At 51.0% G+C, this 26,052-nt stretch overlaps 1 protein-coding gene across 3 annotated transcripts in view; it reads right to left on the bottom strand.

Annotated features, from left to right (window-relative positions):
* Positions 1-5,203: 5,203 nt before the first annotated feature.
* Positions 5,204-26,052, bottom strand: part of LOC308677931 (apoptotic chromatin condensation inducer in the nucleus-like) — a 53,854-nt gene continuing 33,005 nt past the window's right edge. For 2 of the 3 annotated variants that reach the window (XM_081344643.1, XM_081344645.1), the window contains 10 exons: positions 21,937-21,982; positions 17,296-17,441; positions 17,035-17,190; positions 14,979-15,144; positions 14,715-14,860; positions 12,923-13,030; positions 11,232-11,339; positions 9,792-10,110; positions 7,055-7,155; positions 5,204-5,884 (listed from right to left, as the gene is read on the bottom strand). In XM_081344643.1, coding sequence (XP_081200769.1) covers positions 5,582-5,884; positions 7,055-7,155; positions 9,792-10,110; positions 11,232-11,339; positions 12,923-13,030; positions 14,715-14,860; positions 14,979-15,144; positions 17,035-17,190; positions 17,296-17,441; positions 21,937-21,982 — 1,599 coding nt within the window. In that variant the 3' untranslated portion in view covers positions 5,204-5,581. The remainder of the gene's footprint in view (positions 5,885-7,054; positions 7,156-9,791; positions 10,111-11,231; positions 11,340-12,922; positions 13,031-14,714; positions 14,861-14,978; positions 15,145-17,034; positions 17,191-17,295; positions 17,442-21,936; positions 21,983-26,052) is intronic. The other variant, XM_081344644.1, reaches the window with a different exon arrangement.

The raw sequence follows: 26,052 nt of genomic DNA, 5'->3' as shown, positions 1-26,052 counted from the left end.
GGAGAAAAGAAAAGGAGAAATAGAAGGGAATTTTGAAGGTGGGAGAAGAGGTCAAAGGTCAGGCCCGGGCTGGGTCCCTTTTCAGAAGTGACCCTCTTCCCGGGCTGCCCGCTCAGCAGATTTCCTGAGCGATCCTTTTCACCGGGAAGAGGTGAAGGGGAACGAAGGAAGGGATAAAAATAGACCATACCTGGCGGGGAGAAAAAAAGTCAGCTTGGGCATGGGAAAAAGGAGATTTGTCCCCACCCTGCAAAACCCCTCCCCCCAGCAGAAGGGCAGGCCATTTACTCAGCCCTCTTCCTCTTCCTCCTGCCTGCTGCCCCATAGCAAAGATTGGGCCCCTGATCCCTGGCAAAGCAGCTGGAATACCCCATGTGCCTTTTGGCAACCCCGATCTTCACCTCTGCAATGGGGGGCAGCTATGGATGGGAAGGGTGTTGGGGGGGTGTCAGGCCCCTGTTTTGTGGGGTGCAAGAGACGGCGACGGCCGAAAAGGGGAGAGCCAGAGGCCAAGAAGGGCCATTTCCAGGCCAAAATCCTTGCCCAAACGGTGAGTTTAAGCACATTTTGTTTGTTGCTGATGTTTCCATTCAGCCGTTTGGTGGTTTGAGGCTGGTCCTCGACTTACGACAGTTCATTTAGTGACTGTTTCAAAGTTATGGCGGCACTGAAAAAAGGGGCTGATGACTGCTTTTTACACTTTAGTACCCTCGCAGCTTCTCCCATGGAATAGAATAGAATAGAATAGAATAGAATAGAATAGAATAGAATAGAATAGAATAGAATAGAATAGAATAGAATAGAATAGAATAGAATGGAATGGAATGGAATGGAATGGAACGGAACGGAACGGAACGGAATAGAAAATATAGAACAGAACAGAACAGAACAGAACAGAACAGAACAGAATAGAATAGAATAGAATAGAATAGAATAACAGAGTTGGAAGGGATCTTGGAGGTCTTCTAGTCCAGCCCCCTGCTCAGGCAGGAAACCCTGTATCGCTTCAGACAAATAGTTGTCCAATCTCACCCCAAAAATGAGTTTTTAATACTTTGGGGCTTGCTGCCAAAACAGCTGGCCTTTAGTTTCAGGCAGGCCCCTGCACCCAATTTGTCCTTGCCCCCCCCCCCCACACTCAAGTCATGGAGGTCTCTCACAGGAAGGGATCAAAAGAAGCAAATTTTGGAATCTGCAGAGGAAAACCATCGATGGAGGAACATATATATAGTCTACACCCTTATGCAGCTGCACTCTGGACCACTTGGGAGGGTGTGTGGGGGGGTCTTTTTAGGCCCCTGGCTGTGGGGGGGGGGAAAGACGGAGGCCCTCAAAAGCCTTGCCAAACGTGCCTTGTTTGATTGCCGTCAGCCCCAACGCCAAACATCAGCATCCGAGAAGCAGGGATCGAAGATCTAGAATGCGGGTGGAAAAATTGGACGACAACTCCCATCCTCTTCCACGGAGCCTTGCCCCAGGAAGGAAGGAAAATAGAACAGGCCGGGGAGGTGGGGAGGGGGCGCTTTGGGTTATGTGTAGGATGAAAAAAAAAAAAGAGGGCAAGGGGGCGAAAAGCAAGACAGATGGCTGGAAGCAGGAAAACAACACGGCCGCAGCTGCAGATGTTCCTCTGGGGGGCCGAGTTGAGCATCTTGTGGTTCTGGAGCACAAACCAAGATCTTACTGGGGATGGAGGTGGGGGCGGGTTAGATGATGAAAGAGACCAAGTTCTGGGGCCAGAAATGTTGTCCCTTCTCCCTCGGCCCCTCTCCTTTGTCCAGTTTGCCCCCTTGGCCTGCCTTTTGTGTGTTTTTCTATCTAGGAATGTGTGAACTGCCTCCTTCCTTTGACCTGGTTGTGTGGAAGACCGGCGCCATCTATCGGCCAAGAAGGAAACAGCACCTGTGAGAAATCTTTGCCAGTTTTTTGTGGGTTTTTTTTTTTAAAAAAAAATTCCATTCTGTAAATCATCATCTGTCGTTGTGGTGCTCGCCTGGATTGTCCGTGTGCAAATCCTAGCCGGAAATCTCTCTCGTGTGCATCGATCACGCCTCTCAATCCGGCCTTCTTTGTAGACCAGAACGGGAAAACTGGAAAGGAAAAAAAAGACATGGATGCACACACACACACACACACACACACCCCTCCCGAAAACTCTTTTAAGAAAGGAGGAAATATAAGTGCCAAAAAAGGGGAAAAAATGTTTCTTTATTCCACTTGGAGAGAGGGGAGGGAAAAAGAAGAGTTTGCAGACTAATTCCAAGCCCAGCGCAAATCTTTTTAGTTGAGCCCTCGTGTTAAGACATTCAAGCTATATTTGGATCTTATTGGAACATTAAAGCTAATCGTGTTTATGTAAGTTTCTAAACAGTATTAAGGCATCAAGCCAGTTTTCCAGCTAAGGTTTTTGAAGCTTATTTTTCATCATCACTATGAGGTGTTTATTAACACTGTGGCCTAATTCTGCAACCCCTGCGTTCAAAATATCCCTTTTTCTTGAAGTATTTTTTTCTGCCTTCCTTTAATTTCCTTTACATGTGAACTCCCAAAAGTCTCACTAATGAAGGCAAATACACATGCCCAAGGATAACATGGCAGGATCTAATCTGGGTTGGTCACCAGGACCAGGTCTTGTCTTGCAAACTTTGGGACTCATGCTGGAGGCCATCCTAAGGAAACCTCTAACAGTGTGTGGGCTATTCTGTGTGTGGTACAGGTAGTCCTCGACTTATGACCACAATTGAGCCCAAAATTTCTGTTCTTGATACATTTTATCAAGATAATGATTTAACAGCTAACCGGCTCGTGTAATGTAAAATGTAAGATGTAATGATGGGAATGACTCAGCAGGGTCTGAGTCTCTTTAAGAGCCTTTGTATAAATGGGAAGGTTCCGTGGATGTGTTCTCTCTTCAGTTTCCTGCTTAACTGTGGCGTGTTGGATCCTGCTGTATTAGCACGTGTATGTATAATTATTCCTGCTGTATGATATTGTAGACAGTATAAGTTAAACCACCATTTAATATAGACCAGTTTACTGTGTTTACTCCTAGATTATCTCGCGGAATAAGACTCTGCACACTATGACACATTTGTTAAGTGAGTTTTGTCCCATTCTACGACCTTTCTTGCTGCAGTTGTTAAGTGAATCAGTGTCATTCGTAAGTTAGTAACCTGGGTGGTTCAGCGAATCCGGCTTCCCCATCAACGTTGCTGGTCAGAACGGTCGCAAAAGGGGATCACATCACCTTGCGACACAGCAACGGTCATAAATATAAACCAGTTGCCACGCATTTGGATTTGATCGAGTCATCCTGGGAAGCTGCAGAGGTCACAATTGTGGGGCCCGTTTCCCAGGCTTCAATCACTTCCATGGCTGTTTTTGTCCCTGCTTGGCCAACAATCGTAGTAGCTGCAAAACAGAAGCCTTAAAGCACACTCTCTGCTGGAGAAAGTCTGAAAACTCGTAAGATTACATCTCTGGTCCTGGTGACCGATCCAGATTGGATCTCAAAAGTCTATTTCCTGTTTTGCTTAATGTTGGTTTTGCTTGGGCAGGTAAGGTTGTTTGTCTGCCGAATTGTGTACTCCGTGCTCAATTTTCGGGTGACCGAGCTAAACTCTGGAATTCATGAAATCAAAATCGGCTGGCCGAGCTATTTTGACGGTTAAATGGCCCGACTGAAGGGAGATGCTCTCATTTTGCTGGGTTGGTTGCCTGCCTCTTGAAAAACAGTCTGAACGGCACAGACCACAATAAGAAAACAAACAAACAAAAATGTTTTTAATCCGTTTTGTTTTACAGTTTTAATATGATTTTATAGGTTTTAACTGCCCAGGGTTGGCTAGAAGAGGGATGGCTTTAGAAATGTTTCAAATAAATATGTAAAATATAATAAAATACTCAAGCGTTCCGGTCAACCAAGGTTCTTTTTTTAAAGGACCCTTTTCTGCATTAAAGGGACGCGGTGGCTCAGTGGGTTAGGACGCTGAGCTTGTCAATCAGAAGGTCGGCAGTTTGGCGGGTCGAATCCCGAGTGCCGTGTAGCAGAGTGAGCGCCTGTTACTCGTCCCAGCTTCTGCCAACCTAGCAGTTTGAAAGCATGTAAAAATGCGAGTAGAAAAATAGGGATCACTACGGTGGGAAGGTAACAGCGTTCCGTGCGCCTTTGGCGTCTAGTCATGCCAGCCACATGACCACGGAGACGTCCTCGGACAAGCGCCGGCTCTTCGGCTTTGAAACGGAGAAGAGCACCGGCCCCTAGAGTCGGAAACGACTAGCACGCATGCGTGGGGGAATCTTTACCTTTTCTGCATTAATACGAGCCATTCGTGGGGGGGGGGGTTCCTCACGTGTTCTCTGAGCTTGGTTGGGTTCCTGCAGATGTTTCACGACCCAACTAGGCAACATCAGCAGTGCTAGAAGGGAGTGGGGCTTACTCTTTGTTTACACGCTAGTGGCTTGCCCTGTTAAGTGTTGGTGGGTGTTCTTAGTGGCTGTTGTTTACTGTTTGACTGTCTTGAGTTGGTAGAGCCTTCGTTTGGATTTTGTTTACCAAACGCCACTCCCCGATGACGTTACCTAGGTGGGTCATGAAACGTCTGCAAGAAAACCACCCAGCTCAGACAGCAACAAAGACCCCACATTCCTCCTCCTTCTCCCCAACTCCACATACCCGTCTCTTCTAGCATCAATCTTCCTCCTCCACTCCGCAAACCTCACTCCCTTGTAGCACCGATGTTACCCAGCTGAATCGCGAAATCTCTCGAGAAAACGGCCCAGTTTAGAGTAGCGAGAAGCCCACATTCCTCCTCTCCCCTTCCTCCACTCCACATGCCCCAGTCTCTTCTAGCGCTGACGACGTTACCTAGTTTGGTAATGAAACGTCTGCAGGGAACCAACCAGGCGGAGAGAGCACCAAGGACCCCCACAGTTCAACCGCCAGCGACAAATACTCTCTAGGTACAAACCGAACTGCTGGCTTGGGAACAAATTCCACCGCATTGCTAGAGGGGTGTGTGTGTGTGTGTGTGTGTGTGTGTCTCCCTTCCCTTTTGGGAAAACCCAACGAGAGCCCTACTACGCACCAGGGTAGGATTTAAGTGTCCTTTTTGCAAGAGGAATAGGAAACGAATTTTTCCCACAACGGCGGCGGTCTCTCCTTTCTCCGCGCGCCCCCCCCAAAAGAAAGCAGGACAGCCGCTTTAAAACTAACGCCATCTCTTTATTATGCTCTCTTTTCCTGTATCATCAGAAGAATAAAAAAAACATTTTCCCAAAATAAAATACAAATCAACGGGAAGGACACTGGCTCCAGAAGAGGGGAGCAGGAGGGGGGGGGTTCAGGAATCAAACTTATCCCCACGTTAGGGGGAAGGAGGGGGCAGAGCCCCACCACTTTGGCCGCCCGCCATGCCGGGCCCCTCTCGGCCTTTCCAGTGGTGGACAAAGAAACTCACGCTCCCCTTGTTCTTCCTTACTAGGAGCTCCATTTTTTGGAGGGGGGGGAGGGGAAGTGCCCCCAACCACCAACTCCCCCCTCTTCCCCGCTGAAGGTCAAAAGAAAGGCTGGGGAAATAGCTCAGCGGCGCCCCCCTCTGTCCTGTACAGGCGTGCTCCGACTCCGACTCCGGCTGTGGCGGCTTTTGGCCTCGCGCCGTTCGCGGTCTCCTCCTCGGCCGCCGCGTTCGCCCCCTCGGCTGGCCCCACCGCCGCTGGTGGCATTGGGGCGCTCGCGTTCCCGCTCTCTGCTGTGTTCCCGCCGCTTGTCACGCTCGGCTTGGCGGTTGCGTTCTCGCTGACGGGCCTCCTCGGCTTCCAGCTCTTTGCGCCGGCGTTCCCGTTCTCGGGCGCGAGCCGCTCGCTCGGCTTGTTTCTGGACACACTGCAAGGAGGGAAGAGCAATGGTGAAAGGACTGCCCCCGCACGGGTAGTCCTCGACCTACGGCCACCGAGTCCCAAATTTCTGTGGCTTAAGCGAGACAGTTGTTAAGTGAATCCGTTGCAGTTGTTAAAAAGTTAGAACAGTTGCAAGTCCTCAACTTACAACAGTTCACTTAATGAAGTTACACGGGACTGGGAAAAGGGACTTGGGTGGCCGTTTCCCACACTTGACGACCGTTGCAGCACACACCCCCGAGTCACATGATCAAAATTCAGATGCTTGGCAACCGACTCACAGTTACGACAAGCTGCCGCGTCCTGGGGTCGGGCGGTCCATTTCTTGCTACCTCCTCGCAAGGCAACGGTCAATGAGGGCACGGCGTTGCTCTCTTTAACAAGCGCAGGGATGCACTTAGCAAGCGTGGCATGAAAGGTCAGGAAACGGGGGCCCAATTCAGTTGACAGCCGCCTCGCTTAGCCAACAATTTAATTTTTAATTTAATTTAATAATATTTCTATACCGCCCTTCTCCCGAAGGACTCAGGGCGGTGAACAGGGCAAGAATAAAAATACAGAATTACAAAAGTTAAAAAATGATTAAATACATGCCCACTAAAAAACAATCAATACATATTAAAACCCCAATAAAATGACCCCACCAATCCCCCATCAGGCCAGGCCGGCTTGTTCGAACAAGTATGTTTTGAGATCGCGGCGAAAGGAGCGAAGATCGGGCGCCATCCGGAGCTCAACCGGCAACCGATTCCATAGCTCCGGAGCGCCCACAGAGAAGGATCTCCCCCTGGGGGCCACCAATCGACATTCTCTGATCGGTGGCACCCTGAGGAGGCCCTCTCTGTGGGAACGCACAGGGCGGAGGGAGGTTGATGCCGGCAGCAGGTGTTCCCTAAGGTACTCCGGACCCCTGCCATGAAGGGCTTTAAACATCATTACTAGTACCTTGAATCTCACCCGGAAGACAACTGGTAAGAGTTTGGGGGGGGGGAGGAGTTCAACTGTGGTCGTAAGCCGAGGACTGCCTGTTCACTGCATCCACCCATTTGTCCCGACTGCATCTTGCGGAGTTTCTCAGCCCCCAAGTGTGGAAGGAACCAAGAAACCACATTTTGAGCCCTTACGGTCACCCCGGCTGGGGTCCGTCCCTTCTCACCTGGATGTCGGTGAGGGGCAGCCAGTAAATGCAGGGGGCCGCCTTGGTTTTACGGAACAGATCGTCCAGCAGCTTCGCCGGCGGTTCCTCCTGCGTTTTCTCTGTCGGGGAAAAAAGGAAGAGAGTTAGGTTGAAGCTCGGCCCTTTTCCTGCTGAATCCCAAAGGTGCTTCTTCCCCCCCCCCCCCCCCCAGGAGGCACCCGGACTTTCTTCCTTTTTCTTCGAAGACCGTTTCGCTTCTGGTCCAAGAAGCTTCTTCAGCTCTGATTGGATGGTGGGGAAATGGAAGGATTTATGTTCCTTGCAAAGTGCGTATAGTCAAGGCTACGGTCTTCCCAGTTGCAATGTATGGCAGTGAAAGTTGGACCATAAGAAAGGCTGAGCGCCAAAGAATGGAGGCCTTTGAACTCTGGTGCTGGAGAAGACTCCTGCGAGTCCCTCGGACTGCAAGGCGATCCAACCGGTCAGTCCTAGAGGAGATCCACCCTGACTGCTCTTTAGAAGGCCAGATCCTGAAGCTGAAACTCAAATCCTTTGACCACCTAATGAGAAGGAAGGACTCACTGGAGAAGAGCCTAATGCTGGGAAAGGTTGAGGGCAAGAGAAGAAGGGGACGACAGAGAAGGAGGTGGCTGGATGGAGTCACTGAAGCAGTAGGCATGAGCCTAAAGGGACTCCAGAAGATGGTAGAGGACAGGAAGGCCTGGAGGAACATTGTCCACAGGGGTCGCGATGGGTCAGACACGACTTCGCAGCTAACACCAACAATGTTCCTTGCAAGCCATTGGTCATTTGCATTCTTTCGGAGAGCCGTTGAGGCCACTGGGAGGTTTGTCTGTGTCTTCAGGGTCACCTGAAGGGTGCAAATGGGTGTGTGTGGAGCCTTCTTTGGCTGCAGGATTGTTTTCGCACCCTCCAAACACACACACACACACACACACACACTTGCACCCCGAAGACGTAGCTAAACCTCCCAGTGGCCTCTGAAAGGATGCAAACGACCAGCTTGTCTGCAAGCAGCATAAATCCTTCCATTCCCCACCGTCCAGTCGAGAGCTGGAGAAGCTTCTTGGACCAGAAGCGAAACGTCTTCCAAGAAAAACAAGTCCAGTTGCCTCCTGGGAAAAAACAAAAAACAAAAAAAAAAACAAAAGCGCCTTTGGGACGACTCTGACGTGGATGATTTGAGAATCTCCACTGACGTTTTTTTCTCTGCTGAGTTTTTGCCAAGGGGCTGGAGAAGGCGGCTTGCCATAGCTCGGCCATCGAAAAAGGCAACGCCTGGTTAAACCCACAACACAACACACACACACACACACACACACATACCACCGTTATACCTACGTCCGTAGTCCCCCAAAAGTGCTTTTCCCCCCCCAAAAAAAACCAACTGGGCTTTCTTGGGTTTGCAATAGTGGCGTATATATGTCGCTGGGGTGTAGGATGAGGGCGAAAGTTCGTCCTCGGAGCTGGTGGGCTGGTTCCTGAACGTAACCTGGTTAAGGAAATGTTCGGAATCCAACCCAGAAGCTCAGACAACCATACTTCCCCCCCCACACCCTCATCTTATACTTGGGGGAGGGTTGTCTTCCTGGAAAACATTTCGCTTCCCCTCCCAAGAAGCTTCTTCGGTTCTTTAGAAAAGCTTCTTTGAAAAAGGTTTTCAAAAATGGCGATTAAAATTTATTGTGTGTGTGTGGGTGTGTGTACAGTATGTAAGCGGGTATATAGCGTGCGTGCGTGTTGTGTAATGGGAATGGGTAGAGAGATACTTTGTCTGGAGAACAGGCGACAGAAATTTCGTTTCTTTTAATGTGGGTCGGTGCGCTCGCGCTAAAAAAAAATTGACAATCAAAGTTGCTTTACCTTATCTGGAACCGAAAGGCTTTCCAAGTGGAAAACACACACACACACACACACACACCAAGGAAGTCCTGTTGTTTTTTTTGGAAAAGGATCTAGCAGGAAAGTCCACTTTGAACTAGAACCAGGCTTAAAACTTAAAAATCTGAGCCTCCAAGCAGGAGACCACGTTCTCTAGGGATGTTGGCTTGTGGGGGGGCTGCCCAAACCTCCCTCCGACTCGGAAGGCACAAACTTATTTATCTGTATTCTGCCATTCTTATTTTTATAAACAACTCGAGGGGGGCGAACGTATTGCTTTCTCCTCCTGTTTTCCCCATAACAACAACCTTGTGAGGTGGGTTGGGCCGAGAGAGAGGGACTGGCCCAAAGTCACCCAGCCGGCTTCCATGCCTAAGGCGGGACTAGAACTCTCCGTCTCCTGGTGATTGGCCCAAAGCCACCCAGCTGGCTTCCATGCCTAAGACGGGACTAGAACTCACCGTCTCCTGGTGATTGGCCCAAAGTCACCCAGCTGGCTTTCGTGCCTAAGGCGGGACTAGAACTCACTGTCTCCTGGTGATTGGCCCAAAGCCACCCAGCTGGCTTTCATGCCTAAGGCGGGAGTAGAACTCACCGTCTCCTGGTGATTGGCCCAAAGTCACCCAGCTGGCTTTCATGCCCAGGGTGGGACTAGAACTCACCGCCTCCTGGTGATTGGCCCAAAGTCACCCAGCTGGCTTTCACGCCTAAGGCAGGACTAGAACTCTCTGTCTCCTGATGATTGGCCCAAAGTCACCCAGCTGGCTTTCATGCCCAGGGTGGGACTAGAACTCTCTGTCTCCCGGTTTCTATGTCTCCCTTGTGCACCAGGCCAAACTCTCTCGCCTGTTACCTTTCTTCTCGGCTTTCTTCTCCTTCGATTTGGGCCGCTCCTTGCGGCGTCTCTCTCGGGACCGGGAGCGAGAGCGGGGGCCCTCGCGCACCTTGTCCCGGTCCCACTCCCGTTCCGCCAGGGTCCTCTCCCGACGTTCCATCTCTCTCTCCCGTTCGGCCCACTGCTCCCGCACGGCCGCCTCCCGCTCCCGGGCCTCCGAGCGCCGGGACAGCTCCCGTTCCCCCCTGGGGGTCGGGCCCACCCCGGGGAAGGTGGGCGCTTCATCTGCCTTGGCCTCGACGGGACGGTCGGTCAGGAGACCCCGATGGAAGTCCAGCTGAGGAAGAGATGGGAAGGGCAGGCGAAGGTAAGCTCTCCGAGGTACAAACTCAAAAGATACTCGCGGGAAAGCTAAGAGGCATTGTCTCGGGGCAATTAATTTGACAGGCAGTCCTCAGCTTATGACCATAACTGGGTCTAGGGTTTCCCTTGCCTATGGGGATTAATTATGTGAGTCATGTCCTATTTTATGACCTCTTTTCTTGAGGTTCTTAAGCAAAGCAGGCGGCTGTTCAGCGAATCCAGCCTCCCCGTTTGCCGGAAGCCCAAGGAGGACGCAAATGACCGCAACGCTTGTAAAATTTACGCCGGCACCCAGTTTGGATTTTTTTTCAATCACGCGACGCTGCCGCCAGAGTTGCGACTGTGGAGACGGGTGGCGAGTCCCCGTTTTCAACAGTAAGTCTGAGTGGTGGCTAAGGGAATGGTCGTAAACTGAGGACTACCTGTACTTTCTTCCTCCTCCGACGGAGGGACAGTGGCAACCTGCGGAAGCTGACGGAGTGGAGCAGAGGAATGGCTCCAGTTCTCTTTTGGCCGTTACCGGTTCAGTCCTCGGCTTACGACCACAGTGGAGCCCAACATTGATGTCGGGAAGGGAGACATTATGTTTTGCCGCATTTTACGACTTTTCTTGCCAGAGGGGTTAAGTGAACCACTGCGGTTGTTAAGCTAGTCACACGGTTGTTAAGTGAATCTGGCTTCCCCTGTGGGCTTTGCTTGTCGGAAGGGTGCAAAAGGGGATCCCATGAGACACACACCCCCGGGACGCTGCAACCGGTCATAAAAAGCGAGTCAGTTGTCAAGCATCCGAAGGTAAAATCGCGTGACCGTGGGGATGCAGCAACGGCCATAAATTGTGAAAAATGATCACAAATCACTTTTCTTTGGCGCCGTTAACTTGGAACAGTCACTAAGTGAGCTGTCGTAAGTCGAGGGCTACCTGTATCGCTAACAGCCAGAGAGACGTGTCTTCTGCAAACCCACCATTTTCGGAGCATGTTCTACCTGTTTCGTTTTCTTGCACCGAGCTCCAGGGCACGGGGGACCACCACCCCCTCCTAATGTTGGATCCCTCCCCACATGCCCCACGTCCTTCCTCCCCGTGGGCTTCCGTACCTCATCCTGCTCCACAAAATCTGCCGATAAAAACTTGGGGTTAGACTGCGGCCACTTGACCCCGTGGAGGGCGTTTCGCGTCGCGACGGCTTCTTCCACTGTTGAATACTGAAAGGCAATATTGGGGGAAGAGAGAAAAAGGAGAGAGGGAGGGGAAAAGGGAGAGGGAGGGAGGGAGAGGGGGAAAAGAGAGACAGAGAGGGAGACAGGGAAGGGAGAGCGAGAGGTAGAGAGGCAGAGAGGGGGAGGGGGAGAGAGAGAGAGACAGGGAGAGGGAAGGTCAGAGACAGAGGGGGAGGGAAAGACAGAGAGGGGGAGGGAGAGACAGGGAGAGGGAAGGTCAGAGAGACAGGGAGAGGGAGAAAGACAGAGACACGGGGAGAGAGAAAGGGAGGGAGAGACAGAGGGGGAGAGACAGAGAGAGACAGAGGGAGACAGGGAGGGGGAGGGAGAGGGAGGGAGGTAGACGGGGAGGGACGGAGACGGGGAGGGAGAGAGAGGGAAGGTCAGAGAGACAGAGGGGGAGGGAGAGATAGGGAGAGGGGGAGAGACAGAGAAGGGGAGGGAGAGAGAGGGAAGGTCAGAGAGACGGGGAGGGAGAGAGGGAGACAGAGGGAGGGAGGGAGGGAAGGTCAGAGAGACAGGGAGAGGGAGAGGGAGGGGGAGGGAGAAAGACAGAGACACGGGGAGAGAGAAAGGGAGGGAGAGACAGAGGGGGAGAGACAGAGAGAGACAGAGGGAGACAGGGAGGGGGAGGGAGAGGGAGGGAGGTAGACGGGGAGGGACGGAGACGGGGAGGAAGAGAGAGGGAAGGTCAGAGAGACAGAGGGGGAGGGAGAGACAGGGAGAGAGAGGGAGAGGGGGAGAGACAGAGAAGGGGAGGGAGAGAGAGGGAAGGTCAGAGAGACGGGGAGGGAGAGAGGGAGACAGAGGGAGGGAGAGAGGGAGGGAGAGAGAGGGAGAGACAGAGACGGGGAGGGAGGGAAGGTCAGAGACAGAGGGGGAGGGAGAGACAGGGAGACAGAGGGAGAGAGGGGGAGGGAGAGGGAGGGAGGGAGACAGAGAGGGGGAGGGAGAGAGGGAAGGTCAGAGAGAGAGAGGGGGAGGGAGAGAGGGGGGAGTGAGAGAGAGAGGGAGGGAGAGAGAAGGAGGGAGAGACATGGAGAGAGAGAGGGAGAGACAGAGAGGGAGAGATGTATGTTTCCAACCATTTCTCCCTCCTGCTCCCCAAATCCTGAAAAAAGCTACTCGGAGGAGAAGCGAAACGTTTTCAAGAGGACAAACCCCACCCCACCCCACCCTCCAAAAAAGCCCAGTTGCTTTTTGACAAAGCACCTTTGGGACAACCGTGACTCTGGGGGGGGGGGGGAAATTGGGAATCCCTGTAGACATTCCGCCCCCCCTCCCCTGCCCCCCCGAAAGGAAAGCTTGCTTTAAAAATCCTGCCTAAGTTCCCTTTAAACCGGGACAGGTATTTTCCACCGAGCAGCGTTGACGAACGTGCCCGGACAATTTGGGGCCAATCCTCTCCCTCTTAGCTTGAACCTTAAAAGGCACCTGCCTGGCTCTGAACAGAGCTTTCCATAGAGGCGCAGACTTTTTCTGGAAAGGAGAATTTCTGGAGGAAGGAAGGAAGGAAGGAAGGAAGGAAGGAAGGAAGGAGGGAGACGAGAACACCCGCAAAGACTCACGGTGACGTAGCAGTGCGATTTGATCTTGTCAATCCAAAAAGCCTCCTCGACCAGCGTGCCCGTCCGGCCCAGAAGCTCCTTCAGTTGACCCAGGGTGAAGGGCCTCACCTGCCCGTGTGGACAAACACCCAGGGATTAAGAAAGGCCCCCGAAGGCCCCCCCCAAAAAAAAACCACTCCTCCCAAATAAGGGGGTCCCTGGTGTTCTCTGAGCTTGGCTTGTTTTCTTGCAGACGTTTCATGACCCAACTAGGGAACGTCATCAGTGTTAGAAGGGAGAAGAGAGGAACTGTGGGGTCCCTGGTGCTCTCTGAGCTTGCATGATTTCTTGCAGACCTTTCATGACCCAACTAGGGAACGTCATCAGTGGTAGAAGGGAAGAGGGGACTGTGGGGTCCTTGGCGCTCTCTCGAGTTTGCGTGTTTTGTTTTTTTTTTGCAAACGTTTCGTGACCTAACTAGGGAACGTCATCAGTGCTGGTAAAAGAGTGCTGTAGATTGAGGGCAATAGAAGGGGACGACAGAGAACGAGGTGGCTGGATGGAGGCACTGAAGCGGGAGACGTGAGCCTAAAGGGACTCCAGAAGATGGTAGAGGACAGGAAGGCCTTGGAGGAACGTGGTCCGTGGGGTCGCGATGGGTCGGACGCGACTTCGCAACTAACAACAACAACAAGTAAGAAGTGCTGTTTGCTGTCGGTTTATATTCCGGTTGATATTGCCTATCTGGGTGGGTGGGTGGGTGGAGGTGTTAGGGATTCTTCAATCGGGCTGTTTACTAATGGCTCTTTCGCAGTTTCTCGACCGGGGTGTTGCTAGCTTGATGTTTGGGTCTGAAACTTACCTTGGAGTTAAATCTATGCTGGAGGCCTTTTCTCTTTGGGGGTCGGCTCAGGAGTAGGCCACCTTGGCTCTTTTAGGACGCGGGGACTTCAACTCCCAGAATTCCTGAGCCAGCCACGCTGAGGAGAAAGGGTGAGGTTTCCAAGCTGAGCCAGGCTGGCTCAAGAATTCTGGGAGTTGAAGTCCACGAGTCCTAAAAGAGCCAAGGTGGCCTACCCCTGGCCTAGGCCACTTTATAATAATAATAATAATAATAATTTTATTTGTATACCGCCCTTCTCCCGAAGGACTCAGGGCGGTGAACAGGGCAAACATATAAAAATACAAAGATACAAAAGTTAAAAAAGAATTAAACACAATGCCCAAGCTAAAACAGTGAATAAATATATTAAAAACAACAATAAAATCCCAACCCATCCCCCATCAGGCCAGGACGGCTTGTTCGAACAAATAAGTCTTCAGATCGCGTCGGAAGGCCGGGCGCCATCCGGAGCTCAACCGGCAACCGATTCCATAAATCCGGGGCGCCCACAGAGGAGGACCTCGTGGACTTCAACTCCCAGAATTCCTGAGCCGGCCACGCTGAGGAGAAAGGGAGAGGTTTCCAAGCTGAGCCAGGCTGGCTCAGGAATTCTGGGAGTTGAAGTCCACGAGTCATAAAAGAGCCCCAAGGTGGCCTACCCCGGGGCTGGCTGATTGGCGCCCTTCGCATCACAATCTGCAGAGGTTTATTAATATCGAGGCCTCGACCGATGGCTTGATTTGTCAAACGGTTGCTAGGCTTCTAGAAATGCTCTGGCAGGTTTGGATCGGGCCCGGTCTAGAATTACCGTTGCATTTCCCCCCCCCCCAATTGAAAACCACGGTTAACTCTCTCTCTCTCTACGTTGCAGAAATTTAAAAAAAAAAAAGAATTTCCATCAGGCCCTTTGGGGTTGGCCAAACGACTCACCAGGTTGCAGATGTGAACGATGCAGCTGACCTTGCCGCGGGGTGGGGAGGGGACCTGGGCCGTGCGGACGGGGTCGTCGATGGTGATGGAGACCCCGGAGCGCTGCTGGCTGATGGACCGCCGGGTGAGCGTGTCGCTCAGCGTGACTGCGGGACGAAGGAAGGCAGACCAGTCAACAGGTGACGCTCTTTACCTGTACGGCCAATTGCTTCGCCTCTTCTGCCAGTCATCTACACCCCCCCCTGCCCACCCCACCCCAGGTACCTTTTTTGACTTCGTGCTCTACCGGCAGAGGCAGGACCACCGTCTCTACCGCGGCAACAGGCGCCACCTCCGGCTGTTCTTCCTCGTGGACCTTCTCCTCTTCCTCCTCCTCCTCCTCCTCCTCTTCCTCCCCTTGGCCATTCTCTTGCCCTTCGACAGGGACCACCTGTGATGGGAAAGGGGGGGGCAGGGTGGGACAGAGGTTTCTAAGCAGCCGGGGACCAAGGTGAGCTTGAGAAAAAGACCTTTTTTTAAAAAACATGATCAATGCTGGTCTAAACCCGATTTTTTTTTGGGGGGGACCCCCCCCCCGTGAGCTTTTCTCCATCCCGAGATCTTCGTGTTGCGGACGAGACGAAGAAGCGTCTCCCGTTCTTCTCTTCGGTTCAGGGATAGCAGAGAACGATCGAATGTTTGCACAGAGCATGTTCCAACGGGTTTCTAGTCCTCGTGAGCACGTGGAATAGAAATGTTTCTGTGTGTGTGGGGGGGGGTCCCTTCGAGGCCTCTAAGCTCGGTTGTTTTTTCTTTTTTCTTTTAAATCTCAAATTTTTTTGGTTAATTCAGATTAAAATAGAAAAGAGGGGGGGGGGGAATTAAGAGTCAAAAGAAAACCGGACAAGAACATTAAAAAAAAAAGTGAATTAAAAAGATAAAAAGACCGAAACTTATATTATATCCCCTACAATGAAGACTGATGAATCGATTCCAACAATAATAGCTTCCTCTCCCTGTTATATACTTTCCACTTTGAGAACGATTACATTTTCTCCAATGGGTATTTAACAGAATAGCAGAGTTGGAAGGGACCTCGGAGGTCATCTAGTCCAACCCCCTGCTCAGGCAGGAAACCCTACACCGTTTCAGACAAATGGCTGTCCAGTCTCTTCTTAAAAACTCCCAGTGATGGGAGCGTTCACCGCTTCTGGAGGCAGGTTTGTTCCACTGATGAATTGTTCTCACTTTCAGGAAATTTCTCTTTAATTCCAGGTTGCTTCTCTCTTTGGTTAGTTTCCATCCGTTGCTTCTTGTCCTGCCTTCGGGCGCTTTGGAGAACAGACTGACCCCTTTCTTCTTTATATAGATTTTCAGTTCATTTAATGGCAAACCCATAGAATTAATCCTATATTCTGTGGAGTTCTTGGTGCTCTCTTGAGCTTGCTTTGCAGACATTTCGTTACCACAGCCTAGGCCCAGGGGTAGGCAACCTCGGCTCTTTTATGACTCATGGACTTCAACTCCCAGAATTCCTAAGCCAGCGTGGCTCAGCTTGGAAACCTCTCCCTTTCCCCTCAGCGTGGCCGCCTCAGGAATTCTGGGAGTTGAAGTTCACGAGTCATGAAGGGGCCAAAGTTTCCCTCATGCTGGCTCAGGAATTCTGGGAGTTGAAGTCCACGAGTCATGAAGGGGCCAAAGTTTCCCTCATGCTGGCTCAGGAAGTCCACGAGTCACGAAGGGGCCAAAGTTTCCCTCATGCTGGCTCAGGAATTCTGGGAGTTGAAGTCCATGAGTCATAAAAGAGCCGAGGTTGCCTACCCCTGGCCTAGGTAACGCAGCCAGGGTTCCTGGCAAGCTGAATTCGCTCTACCCACGCAGAAGAGGGGCGACGTTAGTTGCCCTCTCCCTTCTGACTCTGGCCAGACAACTTTGGTTGAAGCCGGTCGGCAAACGTGGTTTGCGAGAATAATCTGGACCGGTGGATGGCTGTGTTAAAAGGAGGGCCTCTCTGCGGATCAGAACCCGACAGCTACGTTAGATTCTTGGCCAGGTTGAGGCTTATTTTTAGTTTAAATCCGAGCGTTGCCTCGGCCTGCAATTAACACCTTGTCCCTTTTTTTTTTTGGAAAGTTAAGTGTCACGCTACTAAACAGTTTCGGTTTATGGGAGATTGGCTGTCCACCGCCCTGGAAATCTATGGGAGATTTGAAACATCGAAGAGATTGGCCGCCGAGCGCGCAACCTCGTGGCTTGCCGGAGTGCTGCTTCCTTTTATGGAAAACCCCCGCCCCCTTCATTCCAGGAGGAAACAATCGGGAGCCCCATCGCCAACACCCACCTGGGTGACCGTGCGGCATATCTTGAGAGCTTTCTCGTGGGCCGGCTCTTCCAAGTGGCGCTCGGCTTCGTCTTCGGAGATGCGGGCGTCGTCGGCGTGAAGCTCCACCACGGCTTCCTGGCCTCCTGGCGGCGGCTTAATCTCCGGGATCAGGCTCTGGAGGGAGAGGAAGACGAAGACGAAGAGGAAAAAAAACAAAACAGCACATCAGGATCTGATCTTGGCTGTCCCGGAACCAACCTTTCTCTCTCTCCTGGTTACCTTCAGGGATTCGGTGGTGATGCTGATGGAAGGTTTCTTCTGGGTCGTGGCGGTGCTGGCTCCCCAGCGCCGCTTGCGGCCCGCCGGCTGGCTTCCTTCAGTGTCGCTGTTTGTGGCGACGGCCCCCTTGGCCACGGAGGAGGCTGCTAGGGAGGGAGGGAGGGAAGGCGTTAAAACCTGAAGAGAGGGGTCGCCAAGAGGCCACCTGTGTCAAAAACTGAGCCACCCCTCTCTCCACGGAAGCTTCTTCAGCTCTTGACTGGATGGTGGAGGATGGGAGGATTTGTACTCCTTTGCAGTCGTCTGGTCGTTAGTATTCTTTTAGAGGATTGCTGAGGCCACCTGGGAAGTTCATCTGTCCTCTCAGGGTCCGCTGAGCAGCGCAAATGGGTGTGGAGCCTTCTTGGAACTGCTGAAAGGACTGTGTGTTGTAAACTGGAGATAGACGGTGTTGTCGTATTCCACCACCACCCCCCGTTGAAAAAGAGCTGTTCAGTTTTGACCTAGATTTTTTTTAAATCCCATTTATATCCCGCCCTTCTCCGAAGACTCAGGGCGGCTTACAATTTAAAGCACAAATCAATGTGCTTAGCAATAGCCTTCATTCTATGTACATGCCTGCTTGTTAGGGCTTTCACACACACCCCAAGCGGCATTTTTACAAAGTCAGCTTATTGCCCCCAACAATCTGGGTCCTCATTTTACCTACCTCGGAAGGATGGAAGGCTGAGTCAACCTTGAGCCTGGTGGGACTCGAACCTGCACTAATTGCAGGCAGCGGGTGTTACTTAAGGAGGCATTAGCCCACTGCTCCACCAAGACCTAGATGGCCTCTGTCCAAATTGGGGACTTTGCTGTCTTCGAAATGGCGGCCTTGGTCTTTTAAAGGCAGGTGGACGGCTGAGTTTTGTCCTGATGGGTTCGTTCTCCTACGTTGTGCCAGGCGTTTGCGAAGTGGTTGTTTTGTTTCCCCAAGGTAGAATATCAAAATTGGAACAGCCCTCTCTCAACCGAGGGGGAGGGACACGACACCAACTATCTCCAGTCTACCACACGGTCCTTTCAGCAGTTTCAAGGAGGCTCCACGCCCGTTTGCAGCACTCAGGTGACCCTGAGGAGACAGATAAAACCTCGCAAGTGGCCTCCACAATCCTCTAAAAGAATGCAAATGACCAGATGACTGCAAAGGAGTATAAATCCTTCCGTTCCCCACCGTCCAGTCCGAACCTGAAGAAGCTTCCTGGATGAGAAGCAAAAGGTCTTCCAAGAAAAAGAAGAAAAAGTCCAGTTGCCCTTGAAAAAAAAACATTCTGCGGGAGTTTAAAGCTAAAGAGTTTCCCCGGGACTCAGTTGAGTCGGCTTTGCCGTCTTGAGGTGGCTCGTCTGAGCGAGTCAGTCTTACTTCCACCCTCTTTCCTTAAGCTCCAGTCCGTCTCTTGCACGGTATGCCAACGCAGGCAGTCCTCGACTCACGACCACAAGAAAGGCCCAAATTACTGTTGCTCAGCGAGACGGCTATTAAGTGAGCTTTTGCCCCATTTTACGATCTTTTTTGCCACAGCTGTTAAGCGAATCTGGCATTCCCCAATGACTTTGCTTGTTGGAAAGGTCGCAAAAGGGGAGGGTGTTGCGTGACCCAAGGGGACATGGCAACGCCGTCATAAATCTGAGTCGGTTGCCAAGTGTCCAAACGTTGATCAGGTGACCACAGGATTGTTGCAACGGCTGCGTGAAAAAGGGTCTTAAGTCAGGAAAATGGTCCTAGGTCGCTTGTTTTCAATGCAGTTGCAACTTCAGGCAGTCACTGAACAAATGGTTGTAAGTTGAGGACTGGGCTAGAAAAGAATCTAAGCCAGGTAATTCTCAACCTCAGCCCCTTTTAAGAGGAGTGGACTTCAACTCCCAGAATTCCCCAGCCAGCCATGTTGGCTGGGGAATTCTGGGAGTTGAAGTCCACCTGTCTTAAAGGGGCCGAGGCTGAGAAACATTGATCTTACTCCAGGGGTAGGCAACCTTGGCTCTTTTATGACTCGTGGACTTCAACTCCTAGAGGTGTGCTGGCTCAGGAATTCTGGGAGTTGAAGTCCACAAGCCCTAAAAGAGCCAAGGTTGCCTACCCCTAATCATTTCCTCTCTTGGTAAAATCACAGCTGCCTTCGTTACAAGGATTAAACGAACTAAGTTTCTGTTACTCCAATGCTGCATATAGTAAGCTGGCCGAACCACTTGGGTGTCAAGCTTGTTGCCACTGAGAAATAAAAACTGTGTTTTAACCAAGCCACAGGAGCATAAAATCTTTTTTTTTTTTAAAAAACACCCACCCAATCCCACCAAATGCAGTCCTCGAATTACAGCCGCAATGGAGCCCAGAATCACAATCGTTAAGTTGTGGTTAAGGAAGTCCCTATGTGATTGTGTCCGATGGTACCACCATTTTTTTTCCTGCAGTGGTTGTTAAGACGAATCCATTATACGCCATGGGGATTTTTTTTGGGGGGGGGGGGGGCGGCGGCGGCGGAAACCAGCCCAAAGCAGGTCATGGGACTGTTGGACGCTACAAACAGGCATAAATGTGAACTGGTCGCTAAGAACCCAAAATACAACCATGGGATTGTCCAGGAAGGTGTTTGCAGTTCTCACAAGAGCTAGTTTGTACTAGTGGTTAAGGTGCTGACTCTGAAACTGGGAAACAGCGAGTTCTAGTCCCACTTAGGTATGAAAGCCGGCTAGGCCAATCACCAGGAGACGACGAGTTCTAGTCCCACCTTAGGCACAAAAGCTGGCTGGGTGACTGGACCAATCACCAGGAGACAGTGAGCTTTAGTCCCGCCTTAGGCACAAAAGCTGGCTGGGTGACTTTGGGCCAATCACCAGGAGACTGGGAGATCTAGTCCCACCTTAGACACAAAAGCTGGCTGGGTGACTTTGGGCCAATCACCAGGAGACTGGGAGTTCTAGTCCCACCTTAAGACACAAAAGCTGACTAGGTGACTTTGGGCCAATCACCAGGAGACGGTGAGTTCTAGTTCTGCCTTAGGCATGAAAGCCAAGAGGTGATTTTGCCCCAGTCGCTCTTTCCCAGCTCGACCCACCTCACAGGGCTGTTGTTGTGAGAAAACAGTAAGAGGAAAGAGCATTAGGTAGGTTTGCCATCTCGAGTTACTTATAAAGGAATAAAGGTGGGGTAAAAATCTTAACAAGGGTGTCTACCTTCTGAGAGGGTCAGCTGTAACTTCACCGTGTCACTAAACGACTGGTCGTTAAGTGAGGACTACCTGCATGTCAGGGTATTAAATGTATTTAGTTTATAAAGTGTATTTAATGTATGCTTACAGCAGTTCATTCAGTGATGGTTCAAAGTTACCACAGCACTAAAAAAAAAAAGGGGGGGGGGAAACTCATGATCCATTTTTTTCAACTGCCACTTTTGCAGCATCCCGACGGGTCACCTGATCAAAATTCAGATCCTCGGCAACTGGTTCAGATTTACGACGGCCGCAGTACCCCAGGGTGATGTGATCCCCTTTTGCCACCTTCTGACACGCAAAGTCAAAAGGGGGGGGGGGGAGAGAGGGGAAAGCCGGATTCATTTAATAACTGGGTTACTAACTTAACCACTGGGGCGATTCTCTTTGGCAAGAAAATGTCGTAAAATGGGCCCAAATTCACTTACCAAAGGTCCTCGCGTAACAACCGACGTGTTTGGCTCAATTGTGGCCGTACGTCAAGGACTGCCTGCAGTGTATTTAACTGTAACTGTATGTAAGGGTCTCTTTTAACCACGTTGGCCTCCAGGGACGTGGTGACGTGAGCCTCCCTCCGCAAAGCCAAGGCCCAGATGGGGCAGCCCCCCCCCCCCCTGCCCCAGATGGAAGCAAAACAGGTCCCCTTCGCCCAGACCTGCAATCTCTGGCTTTTCAGATTAGCCAGCCTTGAGAGTGGGAGTAAAAATTAAAACACAATTTTCAAGGCTTACACTCCTTTGCATGCTGCTCCAGAGGGACCTTGTCTCTTTGGGGGAGGCAAGGGAACGTCCCTCCCCCTCCATCCAAGCACAGGACCTTCGCTCTCCCAGCCCTTAAAGCAGGGGTCTCCAACCATGGCCACTTTAAGACTTGTAGAACTTCAGCTCCCAGAATTCCTCAGCCCGTCTCCAACCATTACCAGTTTAAGACTTGTGGGCTTCAACTCCCACAATTCCTCAGCCCGTCTCCAACCTTGGGCCGGTTTAAGACTTGTAGAACTTCAACTCCCACAATTCCTCAGCCCGTCTCCAACCTTGGCCAGTTTAAGACTTGTGGGCTTCAAGTCCCACAATTCCTCAGCCCGTCTCCAATCTTGGCGACTTTTAAGACGTATGGACTTCAATCCCCACAATTCCTCAGCCAGCCCTTCCAGCAGGGGTCTCCAACCTTGGCGACTTTTGTGGACTTCAGCTCCCAGAATTCCTCAGCCAGCACTGCTGGCTGAGGAACTCTGGGAGCTGAAGTCCACAAGTCTTAAAGGGGCCGAGATTGGAGACCCCTGCCTTAAAAAGGCCCAGGTGGTGGGACCTCCAGCCTCCTCAGGTGTCCCATTCAAGTGGTCAGGAGACAGTTGAGCTCAATGGGTGGAGAACCTGCCCCCCTCCCCTTTACTTACAGACGACGGAGATTTTCCTCTTGAAGGCCTTGGGCTGAGCCGAACCCTGTGGAGAAAAGGAAGGAAGGAAGGAAGGAAGGGCAGAGAGAGAGAGAAAGAGAAAGAGAGAGAGAGAAAGAGAGAGAGAGAGGGGTAGAAAGACAGACAAAGAAAGAAACCCCGCATAGAGGGGGGAGTCAAGTCAGTATCGGGGATTTGGAAAGTGGCCGTCGCATCTAGGGGACATCAAGGGGGTGGGTGGGGGAAGAGAGGGCGTAAATAATGGAGGGGCCCAGATGAAGGGGGTGGGGACGGGCAAAGGGGTCCCCCGCTGCCTCGGCAATGAAGTGGAGAGGGTAGAATCCTGCCTCCCTAACTTTGCGCAAAAATTTGGCTATTAGGTTTCTTTGCCCACACCTGGAGTGGAATCACCGGAAGCGGCCCTCATGAGGACTAGAAACCCTTTGAGAACACTCTCCACTCGGCCGCTCGGGAGGCCAAATCGAGAAATGTTCTCAAAGGGTTTCTAGTCCTCGAGAGGACGAGAAATCGAAAAGAGGACTGGGGGGGGGGGGGGGGAAACAGAGAAATGTTCTCAAAGGGTTTCTAGTCCTCAAGAGTGTGAGAAATTGAAAAGAGGACTGGGGGGGGGGTGGTTTGTCCTCTGAGTTGGGTTATTTTCCTGGCAGACGTTTCGTTATCAACCTAGGCAACAGCATCAGTGCTCGAAAGGAATGAGGTTTGGGACCTCCCAGTTCAACTCTTGAGCTTACAAATACTTTCTTTTACGGGGACAAATGTTTCCGGAGCTAAAACTATTCCAGGGATCGGAAGCGTTATTGAGGAAATATGACCCTTTTTCATTTATCTAATGAAGTCCACATCTCGGCTAGGTGAGCAGACCAATGAGAAAAACCACCCACGATTTTCTTAGCTGTGGCGCCAAATACAATTACCAGTCCCGCTTGGATCCCTTTTTTTAAATTCAGAAACGGGCAGCTGACTTTCATGATTTTAACAATATTTGAACAGGCAAACTATTGGTTTCATACATTTGCTCTAGAAAGGTTGGGGGGTGGGGGTGGTGGAAAGGGATTCCACGATTTAATTTTTCCCTGCTTTTCCTCACTGTTCTGCTTTTAACAGCTTCTCCTCAGTGTTTCTTTATTTCTGTACTATGGAAACAAGATTTTAATGAAAAATAAGGAAGCCGCAGGAATAGCAAAAAAGGCTGAAATCGACGGAGGTTCAAACCCTTGGCTCTCGGCTGCATCGGACTACAAGTCCCATTAGCCCCAGCCAGCCTGCCCTTTCCCAGGCTGACTGGGAATGAGGGGAACGGAAAGCCAAACACAAACGTAGGGGGAACCCACCGCTAGCAATTCTTTAAGCGACGTCTATCGTTTCTTTTTAAAAAAATCGAAATATTTTTTGCCCGCCGGCTGGATTTTTTTTTTTAAAAAAAAAAGCAAAACCAAACATTAAACCTCTTTGATTAGGCTTATCTGCTTTGAACCGACCAATCGAACGATGACTTCCGATTATTTTAATGTCCCCAGTGTCCAGCCGATGGGACTTATTAAAAGTCGACGCAGACAAAAAAGCAGGCATATAGCAAGCCGTTTTGATTGGACGGGCTTGCCAAGTTCATTAAGAGCCGGCCGTCAGCTCATTGTCAGAGGGGAAAAAAATCAAATAAAAAATAAAAATACAAGATCGGAGAACAATTACAGAAGTGGTTGTGGATTTTAGCCACTTTAACCCTTGGGGGTTAGTTCAAGACAACGGGCACACTTTTTAAAAAAAAGTTTCAATCCCATCAGGACTTTTAAAAGATTCCCACCCAGTTGCAACATTTATTTAGGTCAGGGGTCTTTAAACTTGGCCCTTTTATAACTTGTGGACTTCAACTCCCAGAATTCCTCAGCCAGCGTGCCTGGCTGAGGAATTCTGGGAGTTGAAGTCCACAAGCAGGGGTCTTCAAACTTGGCCCTTTGATGACTTGTGGACTTCAACTCCCAGAATTCCTCAGCCAGCATGCCTGGCTGAGGAATTCTGGGAGTTGAAGTCCACAAGCAGGGGTCTTCAAACTTGGCCCTTTGATGACTTGTGGACTTCAACTCCCAGAATTCCTCAGCCAGCATGCCTGGCTGAGGAATTCTGGGAGTTGAAGTCCACAAGCAGGGGTCTTCAAACTTGGCCCTTTGATGACTTGTGGACTTCAACTCCCAGAATTCCTCAGCCAGCATGCCTGGCTGAGGAATTCTGGGAGTTGAAGTCCACAAGCAGGGGTCTTCAAACTTGGCCCTTTGATGACTTGTGGACTTCAACTCCCAGAATTCCTCAGCCAGCATGCCTGGCTGAGGAATTCTGGGAGTTGAAGTCCACAAGCAGGGGTCTTCAAACTTGGCCCTTTGATGACTTGTGGACTTCAACTCCCAGAATTCCTCACCCAGCATGCCTGGCTGAGGAATTCTGGGAGTTGAAGTCCACAAGCAGGGGTCTTCAAACTTGGCCCTTTGATGACTTGTGGACTTCAACTCCCAGAATTCCTCACCCAGCATGCCTGGCTGAAGAATTCTGGGAGTTGAAGTCCACAAGCAGGGGTCTTCAAACTTGGCCCTTTGATGACTTGTGGACTTCAACTCCCAGAATTCCTCACCCAGCAATGCTGAGGGGAAAACCCAACTGGCATTCTGGGATTGTTTTTTTTTCTTTCCTTTTTTTTCTTTTGGTATCAACGGAAGCATTTTGCAAAACGGGCCAAATTCTAATAAGGGAGAATCTTTGTAGCTCAGGTTTGACCTGCGGGGTCCTTGGTGCTCTCCGAGCTTGGCTGATTTCTTGGCGGTACAGGTAGTCCTTGACTTACGACCGCAACTAAGCCTCACGTTTCTGTTGTTAAGCGAGACATTTGCTAAGCGAGGTTTTGCCCCGTTTTACGACCTCCCTTGCCACCGTTGTTAAGGGAATCGCTGCAGCGGTTAACTGAGTAACCGGGTTGCTAAGTGAAATCTGGCTTGCCCCGTCGACTTTGCCTGTCGGGAGGTCACAAAAACGGGACCACGTGATCATGGGGTCTCAAGCGTGAAAAACGCTCCCAAGTCCCCTTTTTTTCAGCGCCGTCGTAACTTTCAAGGGTCATTAAACGAACTGTTGTTAAGACGAGGACTGCTTGCACTGGTCACGTTACCTAGTTTGTCCTGAAACGTCTGCAAGGAAGCAAACCTCTGGCAACGTTCATGACAAGATCGTTGTCCGAGAAGATTTTCACGGCTGTGTCTCCTGTGATCCCGCGGTCGTGCGCACCAACATGGGGTCCCAGCTAGAGATGGGAAGACCCGGGGGGGGGGCAGGGCGGACTGGAAAAATTGGGAAAAAATAAGTTTTTTTCCCCAAAACAGTTTTGAGAAGGAAAAAAAAACGAGGGGGGAAAAAACCTACGTTTCGACCCCCCCATTTTTCCTGATTCCCCCCCCAGGCCTTCCCATCTCTAGACAGCATCCATTGAGGTCTACGCGCCTGCATTTCTGTAAAATGTATTTTGTTTGTTCCTTGCTTTGTGGATCTCCCCCCCCCTTTTTTGACCCCCCCCATATTTAGGACGGCCTCACTCTCCCCCCAGCAGGGGGCGGGTTGGACTAGATGAACTCCAAGGTCCCTTCCATGATTCTCCACTTTATGGCCGAAGAGCAGGTGCCCCTGGAAACGACAAGGGCCAGTTGGTGGAAACCAGGTGCCATCCCACTGTCAACACAGGGGTCAGTTTGAGCAAGGATTTGGGGAGGGGGAACCAAACCAGGCTGTCACACCTCTTAAACTAATTCCCAAAGACCCCCCCCCATTTAAGAAAAGCTGAGGGGGACCCCTCCATTTTAAACCGAAACGGGATCCGCCCACCCCGCCGCCCCCAGCACTTCCAATTCTCTCTTTCTCTCTCTCTCTCTTTTTTTCCATTTAAATTAAGAACATTAAAAAAAAAGAAAACAAGCAAAAAAAATATTATTTTTTTTTTAAAAAAATAACAAATTAGGACAAGCGCTCCAGGTACCCTCTCACACCTGGGGCAGGGTCTTCTGTTCAGCCAATCACACCTCAGTGTGTGCGCTGTATCTAGGCAACGGCTGGTCCAATCGG

Source organism: Vipera berus (assembly GCF_964194415.1).
Source record: "Vipera berus genome assembly, chromosome: Z".
Lineage (NCBI taxonomy): Eukaryota > Metazoa > Chordata > Lepidosauria > Squamata > Viperidae > Vipera > Vipera berus.
This window is presented reverse-complemented; position numbering and strand designations above follow the sequence as displayed.